Raw genomic sequence first — 22,145 nt, 5'->3', positions numbered from 1 at the left:
CATAGTTATATAAAATATTATGAATCTTCATATGTATATATGTATACTGTTTAAATCAAATGGCAAAAATCCCACAAAGTTGGAAGCGCACAACTGTATAAGATATCTATGTTACAACATTATTATTACAACAAATTATTATAATTTCCCTTCACTGGACAAGGGGCCCAAACCTGTTACAGCATGACAATGCCCCTATGCACAAAACATAGTTCATGAAAACATGGTTTTCCAAGTGTGGAATGGAAAAACTCAAGTGTCCTGCACAGAGCCCTGACCTCAACCCCACTGAACACCTTTGGGATGAACTGGAACGCTTACTGCAGCCCAATTCTCCTAACCCAACATCAGTGGCTGACCTCACTAATGCTCTTGTGGCAGAATGAACACAAATCCCCACAGCCACGCTCCAAAATCTAGCGCAACGCCTTCCCAGAAGAGTGTAGGTTATTATAACGGCAAAGAGGGATGAAATCTGGAATGAGATGTTCACAATATACATATGGGAGTAATGATCGGGTGTTCCACAAACTTTTGGTCGTAGAGTATACATTAACAGTTTTAACTCACTGTCCTTTGGGGATAGAGTGTGACTGTTGGTTGATACTGCTGGGTCCAGCCTATTGTAAATGCTACATACACTATGTTTATGAGAAGGTATGTGGAGAAAAGGTGAGTTACCTAGATGCAACTGACATTGCATATTTGTTAGTTACAGGTACAAACATTACACTACATACAAACATATAACACAATTTGACCATATTCAAGGGTATGTCTGCCTGTGTGAATTGTCACCAGTAGATGGTATATCCCAGGTTAAATATCCCAGTCAGATTCAACCACACCACATCAGCCTTTGCTTTAATAATCTCTAAATGTGTTTTGAATTGACATTGGTAATCATGTGTGTTGCAACAAAAAAAGGTCTTTGTACTTATAGATCTGTTCTTTGTGTCCTTTTCTCTTGGATGTCCATTTCCACATGTAAAGTAACTTGCATTGTTTGCTTGCTCTGAGCTAGGATTTAAAGCCTGTTCTCTTACTTGGGTACCTGCTTTTGCATGCATCTTATGACTGTATATTGCTGCAGCATGTTGGTTTGAAACTTTACAGGCATTTAACACATACATTCAGAACTTGGGGTTGCCTCCATCTGGTTCGTCCAGTTTCATTTTTACTAGTTTGCACACAGGCTAAACTTGCACCAAATCACTTCCACTTCTGACTGTTTGTGTATAAGGTGTATAAGTTAGTCTATTTCTAAGCCAATGCTTTTCTTAAAAAAAAAAAAAAAAAAATTTAAAACAGCTTTCTTAACTTTTACAGTTGTGATATGGGCCCATCATATGTACCCATCATAAGTTATGTACATAAAAATATAGGTTATTGCTATATACAGTAGGTACTTACTTAATAAAGTTAGATGTTAACAGTTAAAAACAGTTAGAGGTATTAGAGAAAGATCAATACTGTGCCATCCAAAATTATTGGGAACTTTCATGAAAATGAGCAAAAGCAAAAATATATAATATATAAAAAGAATAACATAAGCAATAAGTAACACTGTTTAGTTGTATTGTATTTCTAAAACAGAGAATTTTTTTTAGAGTAGTATACCTGTATTTTGTTTCAACAAAACACTGGTTATAAAATATGCTTGCCCTGAAAAGGATAACAGCTGTGAGTCTCTTCAGGTATTGTTTAAAAAAAAAAAAAAATAGGAGACATTTGTAGAGGGTATAATTTTAAAGCTGCTTTATTTATATATATATATATATATATATATATATATATATATATATATATATATATATATATATATATAGGCTTGTGCATTCAATACAGAGCACAGATTTTGTGTAGGGGTCAAATCTGGAGACTAAGAGGTTATTGCAAAACACTGATTTTGCAATACGCTGTTGATTTGAAAGTATGTTTGGCTCTATGACCATGTCTGAATGACCTGGCAGAGGCAACCAGGTTTTGAGCTGAAATATTAGCATGAAGATTCCATAAGTTCACAATGCCATCTGTCTTCACAAGAGCTCCTGAACCACCACCCACATGACCCCCAAAGAACTAATCCACCGCCATATTTTACAATGGGGCTCAGTTGTATTTCATTCTATGCAGTCACACAAGGCCCAATGCTTATTGTAGTTCTAATGACTCCAATAATGACTGGAGAAATTTGTGGTGCCTATTGGGTGGTAGGCATGTGACAAATGGACTAAATATCTAAGAATCCAGAAATCCATTGGAATTTTACATGTGTGCAATCCTCATATCAACCTCATACCCCAAAAAAACAGGACATGGTTAAAGGCAATGGCGGAGTTTCTATTTATTTTAGTCATTTTTGCTCATTTTATGAAGGGTTCTGAAGGGCGTGGTAGATTATAGTGTGTTATTTGAATAAACCTGCACAGTTCATTTGGCACCACTGAGCACTTATGTAAAAAGTCTACTTGCAAGTTTTCCCTGTGCATCCAATTCATTTCAGTTTAGAGCACTAGCCTGTTCATATGATGCATAACAAAGTGATTAAATGAAAAAAAGATCCTAAACAAATTTCTCAGCCATTTAACACATTCATGAGGAACTTGGGATTGTCTCCATCTGTTTGATTCTATATAATTTCCATAAATTGCACACAGACTAAACTTTGCATCAACAAATTGTTTCAATTAATGAGATTGAGGAAAATATTATGGTTCGAGCCAACACCAACTCTATTGTTTCCAGAACAGTTCTAAGGCATGAAGCACCTCAGCCACACTTGGAAATTCTACAGCCAATTAACCTGGAGTTATTGGTTAAACGCAATCTGGCCGCCTCCTGGTTCACAAAAATCCCTGGAGTAGAGGTCAAAGGATTGCTAAAATCCATGAATGTAAGTTTAAGTTCCACCTATTCTTTGTTTATGTTAATGTTTTCATTCATGTTAACATGGATTGAAAGACTTCTACCTATGAATGAAATTTCATTTCAAAAAGATAGTTTGAACTACAGAAAGTGCCTAATAGCAGAAAATATTTTTCTTACGATAAGTTGTTTTTCTTGGTCTTCTAGATCACTATCAGCTGTGAAGACCTTTGTGTTCTGATGAGGATTCTAGCAGAAAACATTGAAGAAGGTAACAGGATGGCATCTTCTGATACAAAGAATCCCACAGTTGAAGGTAAAAATGCACCTACTGCTCTATTAACAGAATTATCATAATCACCCTCCTGTACAGATTTCATAAATATTCCTTCCCTATATTTATTGTATAGATAAACCTGAAACAAATGAAGAACTCAAAGAGACTGTGGAGGCAGAAAGCCACTCAGCAATTACCAGTGGAAACGTCAGTGAAAATGTTGTCAGTGTTCTCCTCAAGTTTGAAATTATGGAGGTACAGCAACAGATCTAACTGAGCTCACATGGTTGACTATCTTTTAGCTGGATGCCCTTTCATCCAGAGTTTAAGCAAAATTATAATTTTTTTGTGCAGGTTCTGCTGACTCTGAGTAAGCCAAAGAATGGCTTTGATTGTCCATTTTTGGTCTTGCATGCAGCTGAGCTTGGAATTGACACCAAGGTTCACAAATTTGACATGCTGGCCACCACATACATCAAGACCTTATCTGTGAAGTGCCCGGATATTCCAGGTTTGTAGAACGCGATAAAATTTAACTTTACTGAATTCTTTTCAATATTACATCTAAATTTAACTCATGTCTGTGTGTTGGCAAGTTTTGCACATGTGTGTATTAGTGGTGTAACTCAATGCCACATAATTTTTTAAATGAACCCTACCACTATACCCCCAAACACACTGGAAAACACTGGAGGGCAAAAACAGAGTTACGAAGGTGTCAGCATAGTGTGAATTCTGGTTCTAACAATTCCTCAACCTCAGCTACATCACAGAAGTTCATAACTGGTCTCAACTAGAGATACGAAGGAATGTTTTATTTATACCTGCCAAATTTAATTGTTTCTATTTTCCAAAATATAAACAAACTAATAGCCTAATTTCAACCACCATGACCCTAGTGGTTATTAAGTGTGAACCTTGTGTTGGGTGTTCACCTGCCCTGATCAGTGATCTGAGTTGAGTGTTTTATTTGCGACCTGCAATGGGTATGGCAACCACAGTGTCGGTCTTTATATGTGCCTTGGTCACCAAGCAACACAGCAGTATAAAGATATTGCCCAAACATTACATTGGTGTACATATTTAACAAAAGAACACAATTACATGAAAATTGCCATACAAAAATATGAAATAAATGTATCTTAGTAGTTACTGTATCTCTACAAATTACTGCACTTGCATAGTAGTGCTTATGTTTTATATTATGTTTAGGTTTTTTTTTTTATGTAAGCATCTTCTGCATTTTTATCCAGTTTAACAATATTATTGTGTTAGTGTGAATGACATTTTCCAGCTATATCACCCTTTTTTAAAAAGTGGAACATGGACCAAAAATAAAACCTGCAGGTGACCGGAAAATATGGCACCCAGATCACATGATGCAACTAAACTATGAGCAAACTAGCTAGCCTTGCTATGCTCATAAATGCTACCTTTTCTTTTAAACAGCCTCATTATCATTTATACATAAAACACACTGAACATAAATTAGACTTGCCTGCAATGGGCATTGCAACCACAGTGCCAATCTTTACACGTGCAACTAAAGAAACAGACTAATGTTAGTATAGCTCAGATTAAGCTTCAGAAGCATAACTATTGAAATACTGTGTTGTGAAAAAGCCCATTTGGGGCATATTGGTATAAAAATACGCCCATCTGGGGCATATAATTACATGTATTTCAATGGAATAAGAGCAAATGTGGACTATTGAAACACTTATTTGTAGTTTACTGAGCTGTACTTTAATGAGCTACTGTTGCGACTGCATTGAAACGCATATATATAAAGGAGCTGCAATATGCTGACTGACAGGCAGGTGACAACAGACCAATTTAGCAGGAATGTCACCAAATTTTATTTTATACCATTACATAAGTATGATGATATGAACACTGCAGACTTAATGAACATGGTGTTTCTTATTAAGACAAGTAATCTGACCCTTGGTTAAGACACTCCAAGTTGAGCTCCGGTGCATCCTGTTTGCTTTGACTACCATGAGATGTCTCTAGAACATGAGTGGACTGTACCTGTAGCAAATTCAGTTGATTGGACATGATATAGAAAGACACATCTGTGTGTGTAAAGTCTCACAATTCACAGTGCATGTCAGAGAGGTGACCCAGTGGCCACTCCAACAGAGCTTCAGAAATACTCTGCAGAGATGGGAAAACCTGCTAGAAAGACATCTCAGATCTCAGAAATACTATCTATCTATCGTGCCTTTATGGTAGAGTGGCTAGATGGAAGCCACTCCTGAGTAAAAGGCTTGTGCACTCTGAGAGCATGAGGAAAAAAGATTCTCTGGTCTGATGAGACAAAAAAAAAATTAGCACTCTGGATTCAACACCAAGTGCTACATCTGGCAAAAAAACTGGTACCCAACTACCTAATACTATCTCTGCAGTGAAGCATGGTGGTGGCAGCATCATGCTATGGTGGTGCTACTCGGTGGTAGGGAAAGGGAAATTGTCAGAATGATTGATGAAATAAGGATGAATGCATCCAAATACAGAAAGTTCCATGAAGAAAACCTTCTCAAGAGTGCACACAACCTCAGGCTGGGATGAAGGTTCACCTTTTATCACATAAATGAGCCAAATCATACAATCAAGACAATGCTGGAGTGGCTTCAGGACAAGTATCTGAATGTCCTTGAGTGCCCTTTCTACAACCCAGATTTAAGCCCCATAGAATACCTGTGGAGAGACCTGAAGATGGCAGTTCACAAATGCTCCTCATCCAATCTGATTGAGCTTTATAGGATCTTTCAGGAGGTATGGAACTGCCCAAATGCAGGTGTGCAATGCTTATAGAATCTTACCCAAGAAGTCTTGCAGCTGTAATTGTTGCTAAAGGTGCACTGAACAAATATCTATCTAGATATTTATTTGTCAATAGAGGGTATGCATTGACGTCACTTTCCTGTTGGAACATGCCCCCCTTGGCCAGACTGAGTAGCAATACATCCAGCAAAATGGCTTGTTTTAATAGGAGAAGCTGCGAAAACACTAGTATAACTAAAGATTATCAGCTTAAATTAAAGGCAGTTGGACTCGACAGTGACCTTTACAACTTGCCCAAGAACCTGTGTCCATGGACATTTGCATGTGGCCAGAAATCAATTTTCCTGACGTTTATATGTACCTGACTTCGCCGCTGGGGAAATGGACTAAGCAAAGCCTGAAGGCATACAAAAGCCTTGATGCTTGGTAATACTTGAAGCCGGATTTTTTGGAGTAATTAAAGTGACAAGAGCAACAATAAACATTCTGGTTGTATGTGGACAGGTTTATATTTGTATTTTATTATATATTTTTGTCTGGCAAACCGTAAGCTAACTAGTCCTAGTTTGATTGTAGCTAACGCTGCTTCCACTTACTAACGTTATATACAGTATCTCACAAAAGTGAGTACACCCCTCACATTTTTGTAAATATTTGATTATATCTTTTCATGTGACAACACTGAAGAAATGACACTTTGCTACAATGTAAAGTAGTGAGTGTACAGCTTGTATAACAGTGTAAATTTGCTGTCCCCTCAAAATAACTCAATACACAGCCATTAATGTCTAAACCACTGGCAACAAAAGTGAGTATGCCCCTAAGTGCAAATCTCTAAATTGGGCTTAATTAGCCATTTTCCCTCACCGGTGTCATGTGACTTGTTAGTGTTACAAGGTCTCAGGTGTGAATGGGGAGCAGGTGTGTTAAATTTGATGTCATCGCTCTCACACTCCCTCATACTGGTCACTGGAAGTTCAACATGGCACCTCATGGCAAAGAACTCTCTGAGGATCTGAAAAAAATAATTGTTGCTCTACATAAAGATGGCCTAGGCTATAAGAAGATTGCCAAGACCCTGACACTGAGCTGCAGCACGGTGGCCAAGACCATACAGCGGTTTAACAGGACAGGTTCCACTCAGAACAGGCCTCGCCATGGTCGACCAAAGAAGTTGAGTGCACGTGCTCAGCGTCATATCCAGAGGTTGTCTTTGCGGAAATAGATGTATGAGTGCTGCCAGCATCGCTGCAGAGGTTGAAGGGGTGGGGGGTCAGCCTGTCAGTGCTCAGACCATATGCCGCACACTGCATCAAATTGGTCTGCATGGCTGTCGTCCCAGAAGGAAGCCTCTTCTAAAGATGATGCACAAGAAAGCCCGCAAACAGTTTGCTGAAGACAAGCAGACTAAGGACATGGATTACTGGAACCATGTCCTGTGGTCTGATGAGACCAAGATAAACTTATTTGGTTCAGATGGTGTCAAGCATGTGTGGTGGCAACCAGGTGAGGAGTACAAAGACAAGTGTGTCTTGCCTACAGTCAAGCATGGTGGTGGGAGTGTCATGGTCTGGGGCTGCATGAGTGCTGCCGGCACTGGGGAGCTACAGTTCATTGAGGGAACCATGAATGCCAACATGTACTGTGACATACTGAAGCAGAGCATGATCAGTATGCAGTATTCCAGCATGATAAAGACCCCAAACACACCTCCAAGATGACCACTGCCTTGCTAAAGAAGCTGAGGGTGAAGGTGATGGACTGGCCAAGCATGTCTCCAGACCTAAACCCTATTGAGCATCTGTGGGGCATCCTCAAACGGAAGGTGGAGGAGCACAAGGGCTCTAACATCCACCAGCTCCGTGACGTCATCATGGAGGAGTGGAAGAGTCCAGTGGCAACCTGTGAAGCTCTGGTGACTCCATGCCCAAGAGGGTTAAGGCAGTGCTGGAAAATAATGGTGGCCACACAAAATATTGACACTTTGGGCCCAATTTGGACATTTTCACTTAGGGGTGTACTCACTTTTGTTGCCAGCGGTTTAGACATTAATGGCTGTGTGTTGAGTTATTTTGAGGAGACAGCAAATTTACACTGTTACACAAGCTGTACACTCACTACTTTACATTGTAGCAAAGTGTCATTTCTTCAGTGTTGTCACATGAAAAGATATACTCACTTTTGTGAGATACTGTATTTGTTAAGGTAAAACACATTCAGATAATGAATGGCCCCATCAATGGAAATAGGCAGCATTTAAAAAGAAATAAGTAACAAATTATTCATCATTGTACAACATGAATAGCACATGCCAAAAGAACTTACACTTAAACTGCTCGACTTAGTAAAAAAAAAAAAAAAAAAAAAGGAGTGAAAAGTTTTTTAGCACTCTGTAAAAAGATAGCTATTAATTCTTGTTGAATCTGTTAGCACAGTTGATCACACAACAGCTTTTTCCCATTTTTAGATGCGTTTTTTTCCCCTGTGTTTTCATGGAATTCACACTGTACACTAATACTGCCACTCGGTCTTTTTGCCATTCAGTGGGCGTGACTGTGGCGAGTTCCGGTTGCTGTGACGTCATGTGCATAACCTTTATGTAGCCAAGAAGGCTCGCCTTTCATTAGGGGGCCAAGTACGGAAGGCCCCCTTATAATGCATAAGCACCCTTTACGGTTTTCATTTAATATCTGTTGATATTTGATCAAGTCCATGATGCCATATATCCTAACAAAATGTCCAGGTCCTCTGGCAGAAAAACAGCCCCAAAACATTAAAGAACCACCACCGTATTAAACCGTGGGCATGAGGTACTTTTCCATATGTCTACCTCTCTGTGTGCACCAAAACCACCTCTGGTGTTTATTACCAAAAAGCTCTATTTTGGTTTCATCTGACCATAGAACCCGATCCCATTTGAAGTTCCAGTAGTGTCTGGCAAACTGAAGACTCGAGTTTGTTTTTGGATGAGAGTAGAGGCTTTTTTCTTGAAACCCTTCCAAACAACTTGTGGTGATGTAGGTGACTTCGGATTGTAGTTTTGGAGACTTTCTGACCCCAAGACACAACTAACTTCTGCAATTCTCCAGCTGTGATCCTTGGAGATTTTTTGGTCACTCGAAGCGTCCTCTTCACAGTGGGTTGAGACGATATAGACCCACGTCCAATTCCAGGTTTATTCATAACATTTCCAGTAGACTGGAACTTCTTAATTATTGCCCTGATGGTGGAAATGGGCATTTTCAATGCTTCTGCTATTTTCGTATAACCACTTCCCATTTTGTGAAGCCCAACCAACCTTTTGCCGCACATCACAGCTATATTCCTTGGTCTTACCCATTGTTATGAATGACTAAGGGAATTTGGCCTATGTGTTACTTCATTTTTATACCCCTGTGAAACAGGAAGTCTTGGTTGAACAATTTCCTGTTCCTAATCACCCAGGTGTACTAAAACATGTATGGGAATATACTTCTCTCACACATAACAAACATTTTTTTAAATAGACCTGTGGTTGTTTGCAATTGTTTGATATCCATGAGAGCAGAGTATCTCTGTGAATTTATTTAACAAAAGATCACAATGTTAATCAATAAAGATACATTTTCTCAGTCGTCTTTGCTCATATTTTCCAAGGGTGCCAATATTAGTGGAGGGCACTGTAGGGTGCCAATACTTGTAGAATTGATTAGATGGATAGGATGCCAGTACTTGTAGATTTAGATAGGGTGGCATTACTTCTAAACTTGGCTAGATAGATAGGCTACCAATACTTTCAGAGTTAGATTAGCTAGGGTACCAATATTTGTAGAGTTGAATAGATAGAGATAGATAGATGGAGAGAGAGAAGAGAGAGATGAGGTGAGCATCTCTGTTACAGGTACATTGACAGACTGAGAGGGACAGAAGAGGGGCTTCAGGCCGTGTTGAACATTCCATTGTGTACTGTAAGTGTATTAGAGTTTTTGGGATATTTGATTGTCTGTTGCAGGAAAACCGTAAGTCTGATCAGTTCGAAAAAGTGATGTTAGAAAAGCATGATCAGCCTGAACAGCCTGAAGGACTGTGCTGAGTTTGGTGCATGTAGCATGAAAGCTCTGGTAGGAGTATCGTTTACAAATTTTTGGTAGAAGAAGAAGAAGAAGCTTATAATGCAGAACTGTATGTTGGCTTGACATATAACCTTCTGTAAGCTATATCAGATGTGGCTAGAGCATACTATGGTATTGGACATCACCTCCGCTAATTTACACACCTCTGCAATGTTAACTCCAGACTGACAAAGGCGTGTATCTTTAGCTCCTACATGGATAACTAAAGTAAGAAGTGAAGGGGTGGCAAAAAGGCAAAGTGAAATATACAACAAAGGAAAATGAAAGCACAGAAATTACTGATGATTAAAAAAAAAGTTTATTTTCAACGCTGACACAGGTGAGAATCTTCTGGCAAACTATAAACTTTTTTAGATTGAGAGTTTTATAGATTGAGTGTTTAAGATCTTCCTTGCAATAAAAAATAGGGAGTTGTCTTTGGTCCTATTCATTAATTGATATAGAGCAGGTGAGTTAAAGTTGGAACTCTGTAAAGGTACACTATATGACCAAAGGTATGTGGACGCCTGACAATCACACATGAAGGACATCCCATTCCAAACAGCCTCCACTCGGGAGGCTGGGGAAGACGTTCTACAAGATTTTATAGTGTGTCTGTAGGCATTTTGTGCCCATTCAGTCAAAAGAGCATTTGTGAGATCAGGCACTGATGTTGAATGAGAAGGCCTGCTCACAGTTCACGTTCAAAATCATCCCAAAGGTGTTCAGTTGGGTTGAGGTCAGGGGTCGCTGCAGGCCACTGGAGTTCTTCCAAACCAAACTCATCAAATCATGTCTTTATGGGCCTCGTTTGTGCACAGGGTCATTGTCAGGCTGGAACAGGAAAGGGCCTTCCCCAAACTGTTGCCACAATGTTTGAAGCATACAAAATGAAACCCTTCACTGGAACTAAGGGGCCCAAACATGGAAAAGCAACACCATTATCCCTCCACTACCTAACTTTAATGTTGGCACTATGCATTCCAGTAGGTAGTGTTGCCTTGGCATCAAACAAATCTAGTTTCCACTGCTCTTGTGCTGGCATGCTCTACACCACTCCAGTTAATGCTTGGCATTGTGCATAGTGATCTTAGGCTTTTGTGCAGCTGCTCGGTCTTGGAAACCCATTTCATGAAGCTCCCGATGCATAGGTATTGTGCTGATGTGAGTGATGCAGTAGAGCATAGGCGAATTTTACATGCTATGTGCTTCAGCACTCTGCAGCCCTGCTCTGTATATTTGAATGGTCTACTGCTTCATGGCTGAGCTCCTGTTGTTGCTCCTAGACACTTCACAGCACTTCACAAAACTTACATTTGAATAGGGCAGATTTAGCCTGGCAGAAATTTCAAGAGCAGACTTGTGGCAAAGGTGGCATCCTACAAAGGTGCCACATTTAAGTCACTGAGCTCTTCAGTAACCCATTAAACTTTTAATGCTTGTCTATGGAGATTGCATGGCTGTGTACATGATTTTATGTACCTGTTAGCAGTTGGTATGGCTGAAACACCCAAACTAGTTAATTAGTTAAACTTAGTTAATTAAAATTAGTTAATTAACTATAATTAGTTGGGGTGTCCACATACCTTTGGCCATAGAATGTATTTTTGTACACAGATTTCTCAGTTTCAACTGTTTATTGCTTAGAAATAAGACTCAAATCCTTAGGAACAGAAAACTGTTGTCCAAAGTCTTACTCAGTAATCCAGTTTTGAAAAAATGTTCATTACTGTGTTTAAAACACAACCATTCCACTTGAATTTATGATTTAAATTACATCTGAAAATAAAGTGTTTTGTTTTACACAGTTGTCATTCATACCTTTTTGTTTTGTTTTTTTGTTTCTGTGTGTGTGTGTGTGTGTGTGTGTGTACTGATGTCATTACTTTGAAGGTTACAACAGCATATTTTTTTCCCAAGTCTAAATTATTGATGTCAGGAATCAACAGTAATAATGTCTCTCTTTTCTACTGTTCTAGCTTTACATGATGAGCCTCTATGCATCCTCAGCTCCTCAGCAAAACAGGGGGCTGAACTCCTCAAAGTAGAATATTTTAAGGTATAGATTATTTTTACCCTCTGTGTTACTCTATATTCCTCTCTTATTGTTTTGATTTTGAACTTTTACTTAGCATTGAATTGACCTCTAGGTTCTGAGCATTTTACCCTAGAATCTTCAGATTACCTTGCATCATGCAAAAATAATCTAAGGCAATAAGGCACTGCTTATCTGTTATGAAATTGTGGCAGAATAGCAGAAGTCCCTATTAAAACCCAAATAACCGCCAAATCACTATATATTACAAAATGTATTAAACACCAGTATTATATATTCATTTGACTTTATTATTTACATATACTGTATTAAGGACAACTGTGTAATTATTTTAGTATTGTACTCATTATTACATGATTACAATGAAAATGATTGGCATGTTTGTGTTGTGCCATTTTAAACGTATGATTTGTCCTACAGGCTAAGCGTGATGGGCCTAATTTTTCTACCATTTTCGAGAATACAGAACAAAAGATGAATGTATGTATACATTGTTTAAATTATATTGTATTAATTTTTTTATAGTTTCATTATGTTTTATTGACTTACACTACCGGTGAAAAGTTTGGAGACACTTGACTGAAATGTTTCTCATGATCTTAAAAACCTTTTGATCTGAAGGTGTATGATTAAATGTTTGAAATCAGTGCTGTAGACAAAATTATAATTGTGCCAACATTTTCATTTCTTTCTTTAGAAAACTAACATTTTATTTACAAAAAAAATCTTTTATTAAACAGATGACTTGAACAGAAATATTCCAAAAAGCATAAGATCAGTGTCCGGCGTAGGTGTGAACTCCTGTAATACTGTTTAAAAAGTATCTCAGGGAAGTTCCTCAAGAAATCGCTCGGGAAAACGCCAAGAATACATTTCTGGAAATTCTAGGTAAAAAGGGCGTCAACTTTGAAGATGCTAAAATGCAAAATGATTTTTTATTTATTTAGGATTTTTTAAATAAATAAATAAAGAATGAGTGTGTCTAAACTTCTGACCGGTAGTGTAGATAAGTAATTAATTTTAATGTGTACTGTGTTTTTATTCGAACATCTATATATGTGTGTGTGTGTGTGTGTGTGTGTGTGTGTGTAGATTATGTTCTCCTCTCTGGACCTAACTCTGCATACTGAGGCTCTTCTTTCTATCATGGACTTCCTGTCTACTATACTGTCCTGTAGTAGTGTGTCCTCACCTGAGAGAGAGATCAAGATTAACGAAGAAACAAAAACTACCCCAGCCAAATCCAGTAAGAGTGCATGCAAAATTTACATACTTCTATTGATGTACTCATTACAGACTCAATTGAATTCATATCTTGTCTCTAAAGCAATCAGCCCAGGCCTTAAACTGACCCTAATTTGAACTTTTTATGGGGAAAGGAAATAGCTTACCTAGTACTGTTTTAAGCAACAAAAAAAATGCAGATTAATGGGATATAACTATAATTTTTGCAATAACCCTTAGAAGTCCACTCCATGTTTATTGACACTCTCTAAAAATGAGCAAACATGAATAACAATGAGTGATTTCTTTTGGGGTTTTTTATTTATTATTATTATTTTTTTTTTTTTTAGTTTTTTAAGTTCCCTGAGATTTTTGCATGCAAAGAGGATAATGAAGATTTTGCCACCTCACATGCCTAGAACATTTTATCCTTTCATAACTGTCACAGTCCAAAACATCTGTATTTTTTTCAGCCCCATCTTTTGTCGGAACAGTTTCAGTGGACCGCCCACAATAGAACCGAAAATAAATTCTACCTGACTAATCCAAGGAACTCCTACAGTGTTTCTCAAATTGCAAATAACAAAAATGGAGTTACCTCTTTTCATCCATTACCAAAATTAAAAAAAAAAAAGTAGTTGTAAAGTGACGTTTATTTATGCAATATTGAAGTAATTTTTTTTCAGCAGATGCATGACTTCACAGTTCAGTCACTGAGGCTAGAAGGAGTCAGGGTCAGGTACTATAGTGGTATAAGATGTACAGTGAGAGGAAATAAGTATTTATACACTTTTGTGTTTATTTAATATACTTCCGGCACATACAGTCAGGTCTTACTTCAAAAGTGTATCATAATCATAAATTAAATTGTCTATGACTGCCTGATGTCTGGAACCCATGGACATCACCAGACACTGGATTTCTTTCCTGGTGAGGCTCTGGCAGGCATTTACTGCAGTTTGTCTTAATTTTCTTCCTGTTCTTGGGGCATTTTTCCTTCAGTTTTGCCTTCAGCAAGTGAAATGGATCCTTAATTGGATTCAGGTCAGGTGGATGACTTGCCCTTTTCAAAACATTCCGCTGCTTTGGCTTAAAAAAAGTCTTGGGTTGCTTTTGAAGTATGCTTTATGTCAGTGTCCATCTGCACTTTGAAGCACTATCCAATGAGTTTTGAAGCATTTGACTCAATCTAAACAGATAAGGTAGCCCTGTACACTTCAGAATTCATCCTGCAACTTTTGTCATTATCAATAAATACAAGGGAACTTTTGCATTGGCAGCCAAACATACATACATAGATGACGTGGTGTTTTTTGGATCATAAGCAGTTCCTTACTTTATTCATGTTCTTCACATCCCATCAATCTGGTCATCTTCATCTCATCTATCCATAGGATGTTGATCTAGAAATGTTTTTGGCTAACTCTAATCTGGTCTTCCACTTTTGCATCTTGTGATAAACCCTCTGAATTAACTCTGGGTTTACTTTTTAAACATATGTTTGTTTAAGCTTATGAATATACTCTATGGCCAAAAGTATGTGGACAACTGACCATCACACCCACATGAGCCTTGTCTTTATGGACCTCACTCTGTGAACTTTGTCATACTGGAACAGGCTAGGCCACTTAGTCCCAGTGAAGGAAACTTGCAATTCTACAGCATACAAAGACATTCTGGACAATTTTACGCCTCCAACATTGTGGCAACAATTTGGGAATGTCAAGTGTCCATATAGCTTATAGTATATAGAGTAATTAGCAGCTAGGTGTTACTAGTGAAATGCAAAAGATTAGTCAGTAATCTAAAAGTTTGACTACTTTTACAAAAGCAGATCATTTGTTTGGTGTTCTGGAGCACTCAGGTCTACATCATGCCAAGAAGAAAGGACATCAGCCATGACCTCAGGGAAGCAATTGTTGCTGCTCATCATTCTAGGAAGGGTTATAAATCTCCAAACGATTTGAAATTCAACATTCTACAGTGAGAAGGATTGTTTACAAGTGGAGAGCCTTCAAGACAGTTGCCGGTCTTTCCAGGAGTGGGTGTCCCAACAAATTCAGTCCAAGCATATATAGTAAGCTCAAAGTATATAAAAAGCCAAAAGACATTACGTGTGTAAATTTGAAGTGGATATACAGTCCACTCAGAAAGTATTTGAACAGCTAACCATTGAAGATATTTGGGTTTGAGATTAAAAAAAAAAAAAATGAATATGAGATGATAGATCAGAATTTCAACTTTCATTTCCTGATAATCTAGATGTGTTAAACAACTTTGGTAGCACAGCACCCAATTTTTAGGTGAGTAAAAGTGTAGGAACAGTCTTAAAATAAAGTGAATAACAATTAATGTTTGGTTGCATATCCCTAGTTGCATTAAGCCAGTGATCCACTTGTACCAGGTACTGCAGTTTCCTTTAGTTCTTGTTTGTTTTGGGGAGTTTCTCCCTTCAGTCTCCTTTTCAGGAGGTGAAATGCATGCAAAGTTGGGTTAAGGTCTGGTGATTGGCAGTTGAAAACCTATACCCCCTGCCCCCCAGTGAAATTCTTTGTTGTGTTGGCAGTGCTATTGATAAAGTTCCTCCAAATTAGATCGGACGCAATTCATTCTGCTGCTACCATCATTAGCTACATCGTCAATAAACACTAGTGAGCCAGTTCCAGAAGCAGCCGTGCAAGCCCAGCCACTACTTCCACCATGCTTGATGAGCTTGTATGTCTAATGTTATGTTTTCAAACCAGGAGTAGACATTCAGAGCTATTCATTCTATAAACAATCAATTTAACAGGCCACAACTAGGCAGCAAGCAGTCACGTGTTCCAATATTTTTGATCACTTGAAAAAATGGGTGGGATAAAACAAAAATTGCCATGTTTTAAATTATTTAACACATCTAGATGTAAATATGAGTAAAATGTAAGCTGAAATTCTGACCTATGATCTCATATTCATCTTTTGATCTCAAACACAAATGTCTTCAATGTATATAGAAAACAATAGAATTGGCCTTGCTGTTCCAATACTTTCAGAAGGGACTGTACCTGAGGGCACTCTGGGACATAAAGTGGTCCGCCACTCCACTGTCAACAAATGTGAGTGAACATGTGAGAGTGGGGTTGGGGGTGAGGGGGCGAGGGGGCAGTGGAGAGACTGGTCAGTTTCAAGTACTTTCACATCACACAGGACCTGTGTTGGTCCTGTCACAGTAACACCCTGGTGAAAAAGGCCCATCAGCGTCTTTACCATTTTAGATGCTTTTAGGGACTTTAAACTGGCCTCTAAGGTGCTAAGGAACTTTTACACCTGCACCATTGAGAGCATCCTGATGGGAAGCATCACAGCCTGGTTTGGGAACAGTAGGATAAGTGGGCACGCCAGAGGGTTGTGCGATCAGTCTATCTACAGCAGGCGGTACTGGACCAAGGCCAGAAAGATAGTGAAGGACTTCAGCCATCTGAACAACAGACTCTTCTCTCTGTTGTAGTGAGGGAATGCTTCCACTCCCTGAAGCCCAACACATAGAATGATGTGGAGCTTCTTTCCATAGGCCTTTCAGACCCTCATCCAGGACAACATCTAGGACTAGAGCTTGGACCCCCCTACAGGCCTGTAGAGCCATAGCACTCTGCAGCCTTTGCCTAGTTTCTCATTGAAGTTAAGTAAGGTTGAGCCTGGTTAGTACCTGGATGGGAGACCACCTGGTGAAAACTAAAGACCTGTTCATAACAGGATGTTTTTTCAGCAAGTCAAACGGTCTGTTTAACACCCTGTGTCTAAATCAATGGCTGTCAATTGGAGTGTTCGTACCCACACGTAATCCGCATTGCGTCAAAGCGTAAAAATTATTCTTTAACGTCTCTGGGTTCTTTTTTAGAACTTTCATTGTAACCAGCAGAGCAACTGATTAGATTTTAGAATGGATCCAAACAGGGTCAAGGTCACAGCAAAGTCCAATGTCTGAAATAGTTTTTCTTTAATTGGTTCCCATTTGAAGTATATATTAAAGGCATACAAATTAGTAGACATGGCATCACTTGATTCCACTGGTGTCAAGATCTTATAGTTTACATATCTGTGAGAAGGAACCCTCCTAAGCTACATGTAGCAGTGACATTCCTCTGTCCATCTTGCACTTAAATAATGTCACTTTCTGAGGTCCTTTTCAGGGTACAGGCTTATGACCTGAATATTCAATTATATAAAAATGAATTAAAATCAGTATCAAAACCAGTGTTCTGGAAGGATGACAGTTTGTTTGTATTTCTTAATTGTTTGAAATGTGTTTTTGAGAGAACATGCTATTATATTAAAATGTCTTATGAATATATTTGTTAATGCAAAGGATAAATCCAGTTTTTTAACGGGAAGATTTGAGTCATTGTGTTTTTTTGCCCATTGTCTTGAAGTGTGCCAGTAATTATGGAGTTGACTGATTACTGATTACATTTTAACGTGTACATACATGAAGCAGCATTTTTATTACTCTTTCATCTACAGTGAGGTCCCATTATGAAGATGACATCACTGATTTGAAAATCCTTGTGCAGCTAGGAGCCTTCAACGTGTTACTATGTGATCAGCACTGCAACATTGCTGACATGAAGATTCGGGGTCAGATTTATATAATTTTGTACCAGTTGCATCTATTGTATCCAAAGGTTGATCAATATTTGAGAACTGGATGAATGTCTGATTACTGTTTACCCAACTTATCAGCTATGATTGCAGTGCCACTAAACATTCATTAAATGTTTCTTAAACACCCCTCTAGATCTACATGGGTCTCTCTTGATGAAGGAAAGTGAAACACACATGTCTGCTAGACTGCGTGATTTTGTTGTCATTAATGCTGACCAAAAAGCAGTCCACAAAAAGGCAAGTCAACTGTGCTAATGCCTAATTTTCTATAGACACATTATACAGTACAGCTATCAGTAGAATCTAAAGTTTTATGCAATTTTGTTCACCATGTATTTGTGTTTTTCCTAGGTTGTCTCTATTGTGGATGATGAAGTGTTCAGCTTTAATATGAGTCTAACCCCTAAAGCCACAGAAGGAGAGGGATACAAAGACACCTCCAAGGTAGATGGAAAGGTCAAGCTCAATGTGGGCTGCATTCAACTAGTCTATCTGCAGAAGTTTGTCATGACATTGGTGGTAAGTTTGAACCTTAAACATACACTTACTGGCTAAACAATTCACAATTATTGTATAAAATTCACAGATGATTACACAGATTATTAAGATTTTTTTGTTTGTTTGTTAAAGAGTTGTTCATAAAAATAGTATTGTTCACCGAAATATTTTGCCATGATTAGGACGGTTGGTGTAGAATGTTCCAAAGAGCAAATTGAGTCCCATTAATTCTGATTCTTTCTGAATGTATCCATGTAGAAATTCAGTAATAGCTTTCAAATGGCTAAGGAGGCTTTAAGTGTGGCCACCGCACAGGCAGCGGAAAAAGCAGTCTCCAGTGTAAGGGACTTTGCTCAGAAGAGTTTCAGAATCTCCATGGACATTAGACTAAAGGCCCCACTCATCATCATCCCTCAGTCATCCATGTCTTATAATGCTGTGGAGGTTGACTTGGGTCTCATCACTGTGAGGAACAGCTTCTCTCTGCTTCCAGTAGAGAATTGTCCACTACCTGCTGTCATAGATAACATTGACTTGGAGCTAACCCAGCTTAAGCTGGCCAGGTGAAAACTGTTCTAAAAGTATCAGTTATTTTTAAGGTTTTTGTGGTCTATTGGTATAGTTTGTGTGTTTGCTGTAATTTTGTAATATGGTATGGGTTTTCTAATAATCTTAGAATCTTTATGGAGGAAGACGTAAATAAGCCTAGTTCTAAGCTCCTACAACCAGTGAACCTGGTGCTGTCAGTCAAACGTAACCTTGCCGCTACGTGGTACCATAAGATGGCTGCCCTTGAGGTAGATGGAGATCTGAAGCCCATGGAAGTGAGTCCTTATTTTCCTCCTGTAAATATCTGCTAGAAAATTTCTAATGTAGTTGAACTACATTATACATGATATTTTGTCATGTTGCATGGATGGTCATTTTATGATTATTAGATTTAGTTTATTACTTTTAAAGTTCCTGTCAGACAGTGCTAAAAGATCCTTTCATATTTTGTTGCAGGTAGCTTTGAGTCAGGATGACCTGGTTCTCTTATTGAATATTCTGATGGAAAACATTGGAGAGGCCAGCAGCATTCAGCCATACATCAGCCCAGATCCAGGAATAAAACAGGCAAATGTGCCCGTCAGATCTACACATAATGGTAACAGATACACAGCTTCTTATAAAATAGTCTTAACTTTTTTTTTTTTTTTTTTAAAAAGGGCTTTTAATGTTCTTCCATGTCTCTAAGCAAAGCCCACATATGTGGCAAACTTCTGAATACTGTACTGTCTGTGCATGTTTGTAGTCTCTGAGAATGTTGTAGGACAGCCAGAGAGCAAATCAGCAGAGTATGAACTGATGGAGACTGTGAAATTCAATTTTAATGTTGAGTCACTTGGTCTAGTATTGTACAACAACGATCCCACACAGGTGTGTTTTCCTATTAATCACAACCCATGTTTATATTCTTTCATTTGTACCATCATGAGTGATTCTCTCTCTCTCTCTCTCTCTCTCTCTCTCTCTCTCTCTCTCACACTCACACTCACACACACACACACACACACACACACACACACACACCTGTGTGTAGCCTGGTGTGCATCAGGAGAGTTTGTGTTTAGGGGAGTTTATGCTACATAAGATAACTGCTTCTGGTAAGTTGTTCAATGACAGCAGTCTGGAGGTTTCTAGTATTCTCACCACCTGCACCCTAGATGACAGGAGGAGCAGCCTTGAGCGAATCACATCCAGGTAACACAGATCTACTTGTATACAACCCACATGCCTTTTAAAGTAACCAGTCACATAATGTGCTGTATTTTACAAGATGACATTTCTGACTCACATTTCTTTACATTATTAACCTTATCCAGGATAGAAATAAATAAGTTATTATTTTTCTTAGATTTTCAGTGACTCTTTGTCTGCTTTGTGTGAGTATCTTTATACCTCTTTGATGCTCAGAATGCTGGGAAAGCGTGATGACAGCTCAGATGCCATGATTGACTTGACATACTCACAGAACAGAGATGAATGCTCTGTGGTAGCTGTGTTCCAGAAACTGTATCTCTGTGCCAGCATGGAGTTTCTCATGGCTGTGGCTGACTTCTTCATCCAGGCTCTGGCCAAGTCCCAGGGCACAGTGTCAGACAAACCAAGACCACTCCCACTCAAACAGATCTCAGAGCAAAAGGGCCAGGGTGAACTGAATGCAGGTACAGGAAGTTCACAGAATAATTAACTTTACACTATTTCCCACACTGCATTTACTGTTTGTATTTTGCATTTGAATAACACCTGAGATTGAGGTTGACTGGGAGAATTTGTACCAAGGTTCTACAGTTGAGTTTCTTTTAGTCCTATCAGCAATCATAAGAAATAGAAGTTTAATGTTGTGTGTTCTTAGTAATTCCTGTGTATATTTTCATTATTTCATATGCTGAAAGAAGTGTATTGAAATTCTCTTAGTTCAGAAAGACCTATGTTTGTGTTTTGGTGATTGTAGCCACAGCCCAGAGGACCAAACTGCATGCCATTGTGGTAGATCCGGAGGTGGTGTTTGTGGCAAATCTAATGAAGGCAGACGCTCCTGCTTTAGTGGCTTCTTTCCAGTGTGACTTCAGTCTGCTCTCTGAGGAGGCAGCTCAGGTCATGAAAGTCAACCTTAAGGGTCTCAAAATTCTTGCCTGCCCATTCATAAGGAATAAGGACAGCAAGGCCGTAACCACTGTAAATTTTTGATTTGTTGTTTAACTGTTTTGTTAAAGTGTTTATTAATCGGTGTAAAATTCTATTTGTTATAGTATTTTTTTAATATGCTGTATTTTTTCATCAGGTGCTTAGACCATGTTCTGTTGTCCTTGAAACCAGAAATTCAGCCAGTGGTCCACTCAAAGGCTCTGTCACTGTAGATGAAGTAATTGTAAAAGTGAGTAGCACAATGTACTCCTCAAACTCACTTGGATGAGTTTGTCTGGTGCAGAATTGCTTTGAAAAGTTTAGAGCATTTTCCTTTTTGCACAGATCTCACCAATCATCCTCAACACTGTCCTGACCATCACTGCAGCCATGACCCCTAAGCCCAAAGAGGAGGTGGTCAATCAGAAGCCTGTTGATCTGAGCACACTATGGGCTATAAGGGACATCTACACCTGCAACTACTGGTTCCTGGATGTTGAGACTGCAAATGAGATGACTGAGCAATTCCAGGAGGTACACAGCAGCAAAACGGTCCAGACTTTTAGAGCTGAAGTGAAGGTGGTGCAGGTGACTCTGGAGTCTGGCCAGGGCCACCACACAGTTCCCCTGCTGCTGGCCGAGTCTTCACTGTCTGGCTGTGCACAAAATTGGTCTTCTTTGCTCAGTGTGTCTGCAGATATGACGCTAGAGGTGGGTGTGCTTGCATAATCCACTCCAGAATTATTGGGATCCCTCATGAAAATAAGCAACTTGTGCTATATTAATTTTAGTTTAAATCAATATTTTTAAAAACTTTGAAAATGATTTTTTCATTCTGCTTTCAAAATTGACACCCCCACACTTAATATTGTATTATTTATGTTATATTATTAAAGAATAATAGCACTGAATTTCTTTCAGTAATATATAAAATGGTTGGAGAACACTTGTACAGATTGTGGACTATCTGCATGAAAAAGTATAAGGTCTTTAATATTCTTAATGTTGTTTGTTGTTTTAACTATGGATG

At 38.6% G+C, this 22,145-nt stretch overlaps 1 protein-coding gene across 3 annotated transcripts in view; it reads left to right on the top strand.

The window, feature by feature from the left end:
* The window catches only part of vps13c (vacuolar protein sorting 13 homolog C), a 132,501-nt gene that overhangs the window by 47,797 nt on the left and 62,559 nt on the right, over positions 1-22,145 (top strand). For all 3 annotated transcript variants that reach the window (XM_053634878.1, XM_053634877.1, XM_053634876.1), the window contains 19 exons: positions 2,749-2,896; positions 3,076-3,184; positions 3,279-3,400; positions 3,500-3,656; positions 12,006-12,085; positions 12,503-12,562; positions 13,175-13,328; positions 17,807-17,920; positions 18,081-18,184; positions 18,299-18,466; positions 18,704-19,008; positions 19,122-19,269; positions 19,451-19,592; positions 19,740-19,864; positions 20,028-20,188; positions 20,402-20,652; positions 20,943-21,166; positions 21,273-21,365; positions 21,461-21,826. In XM_053634878.1, the coding sequence (XP_053490853.1) occupies positions 2,749-2,896; positions 3,076-3,184; positions 3,279-3,400; positions 3,500-3,656; positions 12,006-12,085; positions 12,503-12,562; positions 13,175-13,328; positions 17,807-17,920; positions 18,081-18,184; positions 18,299-18,466; positions 18,704-19,008; positions 19,122-19,269; positions 19,451-19,592; positions 19,740-19,864; positions 20,028-20,188; positions 20,402-20,652; positions 20,943-21,166; positions 21,273-21,365; positions 21,461-21,826 (3,031 nt within the window). The remainder of the gene's footprint in view (positions 1-2,748; positions 2,897-3,075; positions 3,185-3,278; positions 3,401-3,499; positions 3,657-12,005; positions 12,086-12,502; positions 12,563-13,174; positions 13,329-17,806; positions 17,921-18,080; positions 18,185-18,298; positions 18,467-18,703; positions 19,009-19,121; positions 19,270-19,450; positions 19,593-19,739; positions 19,865-20,027; positions 20,189-20,401; positions 20,653-20,942; positions 21,167-21,272; positions 21,366-21,460; positions 21,827-22,145) is intronic.

Source organism: Ictalurus furcatus, chromosome 10 (assembly GCF_023375685.1).
Source record: "Ictalurus furcatus strain D&B chromosome 10, Billie_1.0, whole genome shotgun sequence".
NCBI classification, from domain to species: Eukaryota; Metazoa; Chordata; class Actinopteri; order Siluriformes; family Ictaluridae; genus Ictalurus; species Ictalurus furcatus.
The sequence above is the reverse complement of the archived record's forward strand: the minus strand, read 5'-3'. Positions and strand labels throughout refer to the sequence as shown.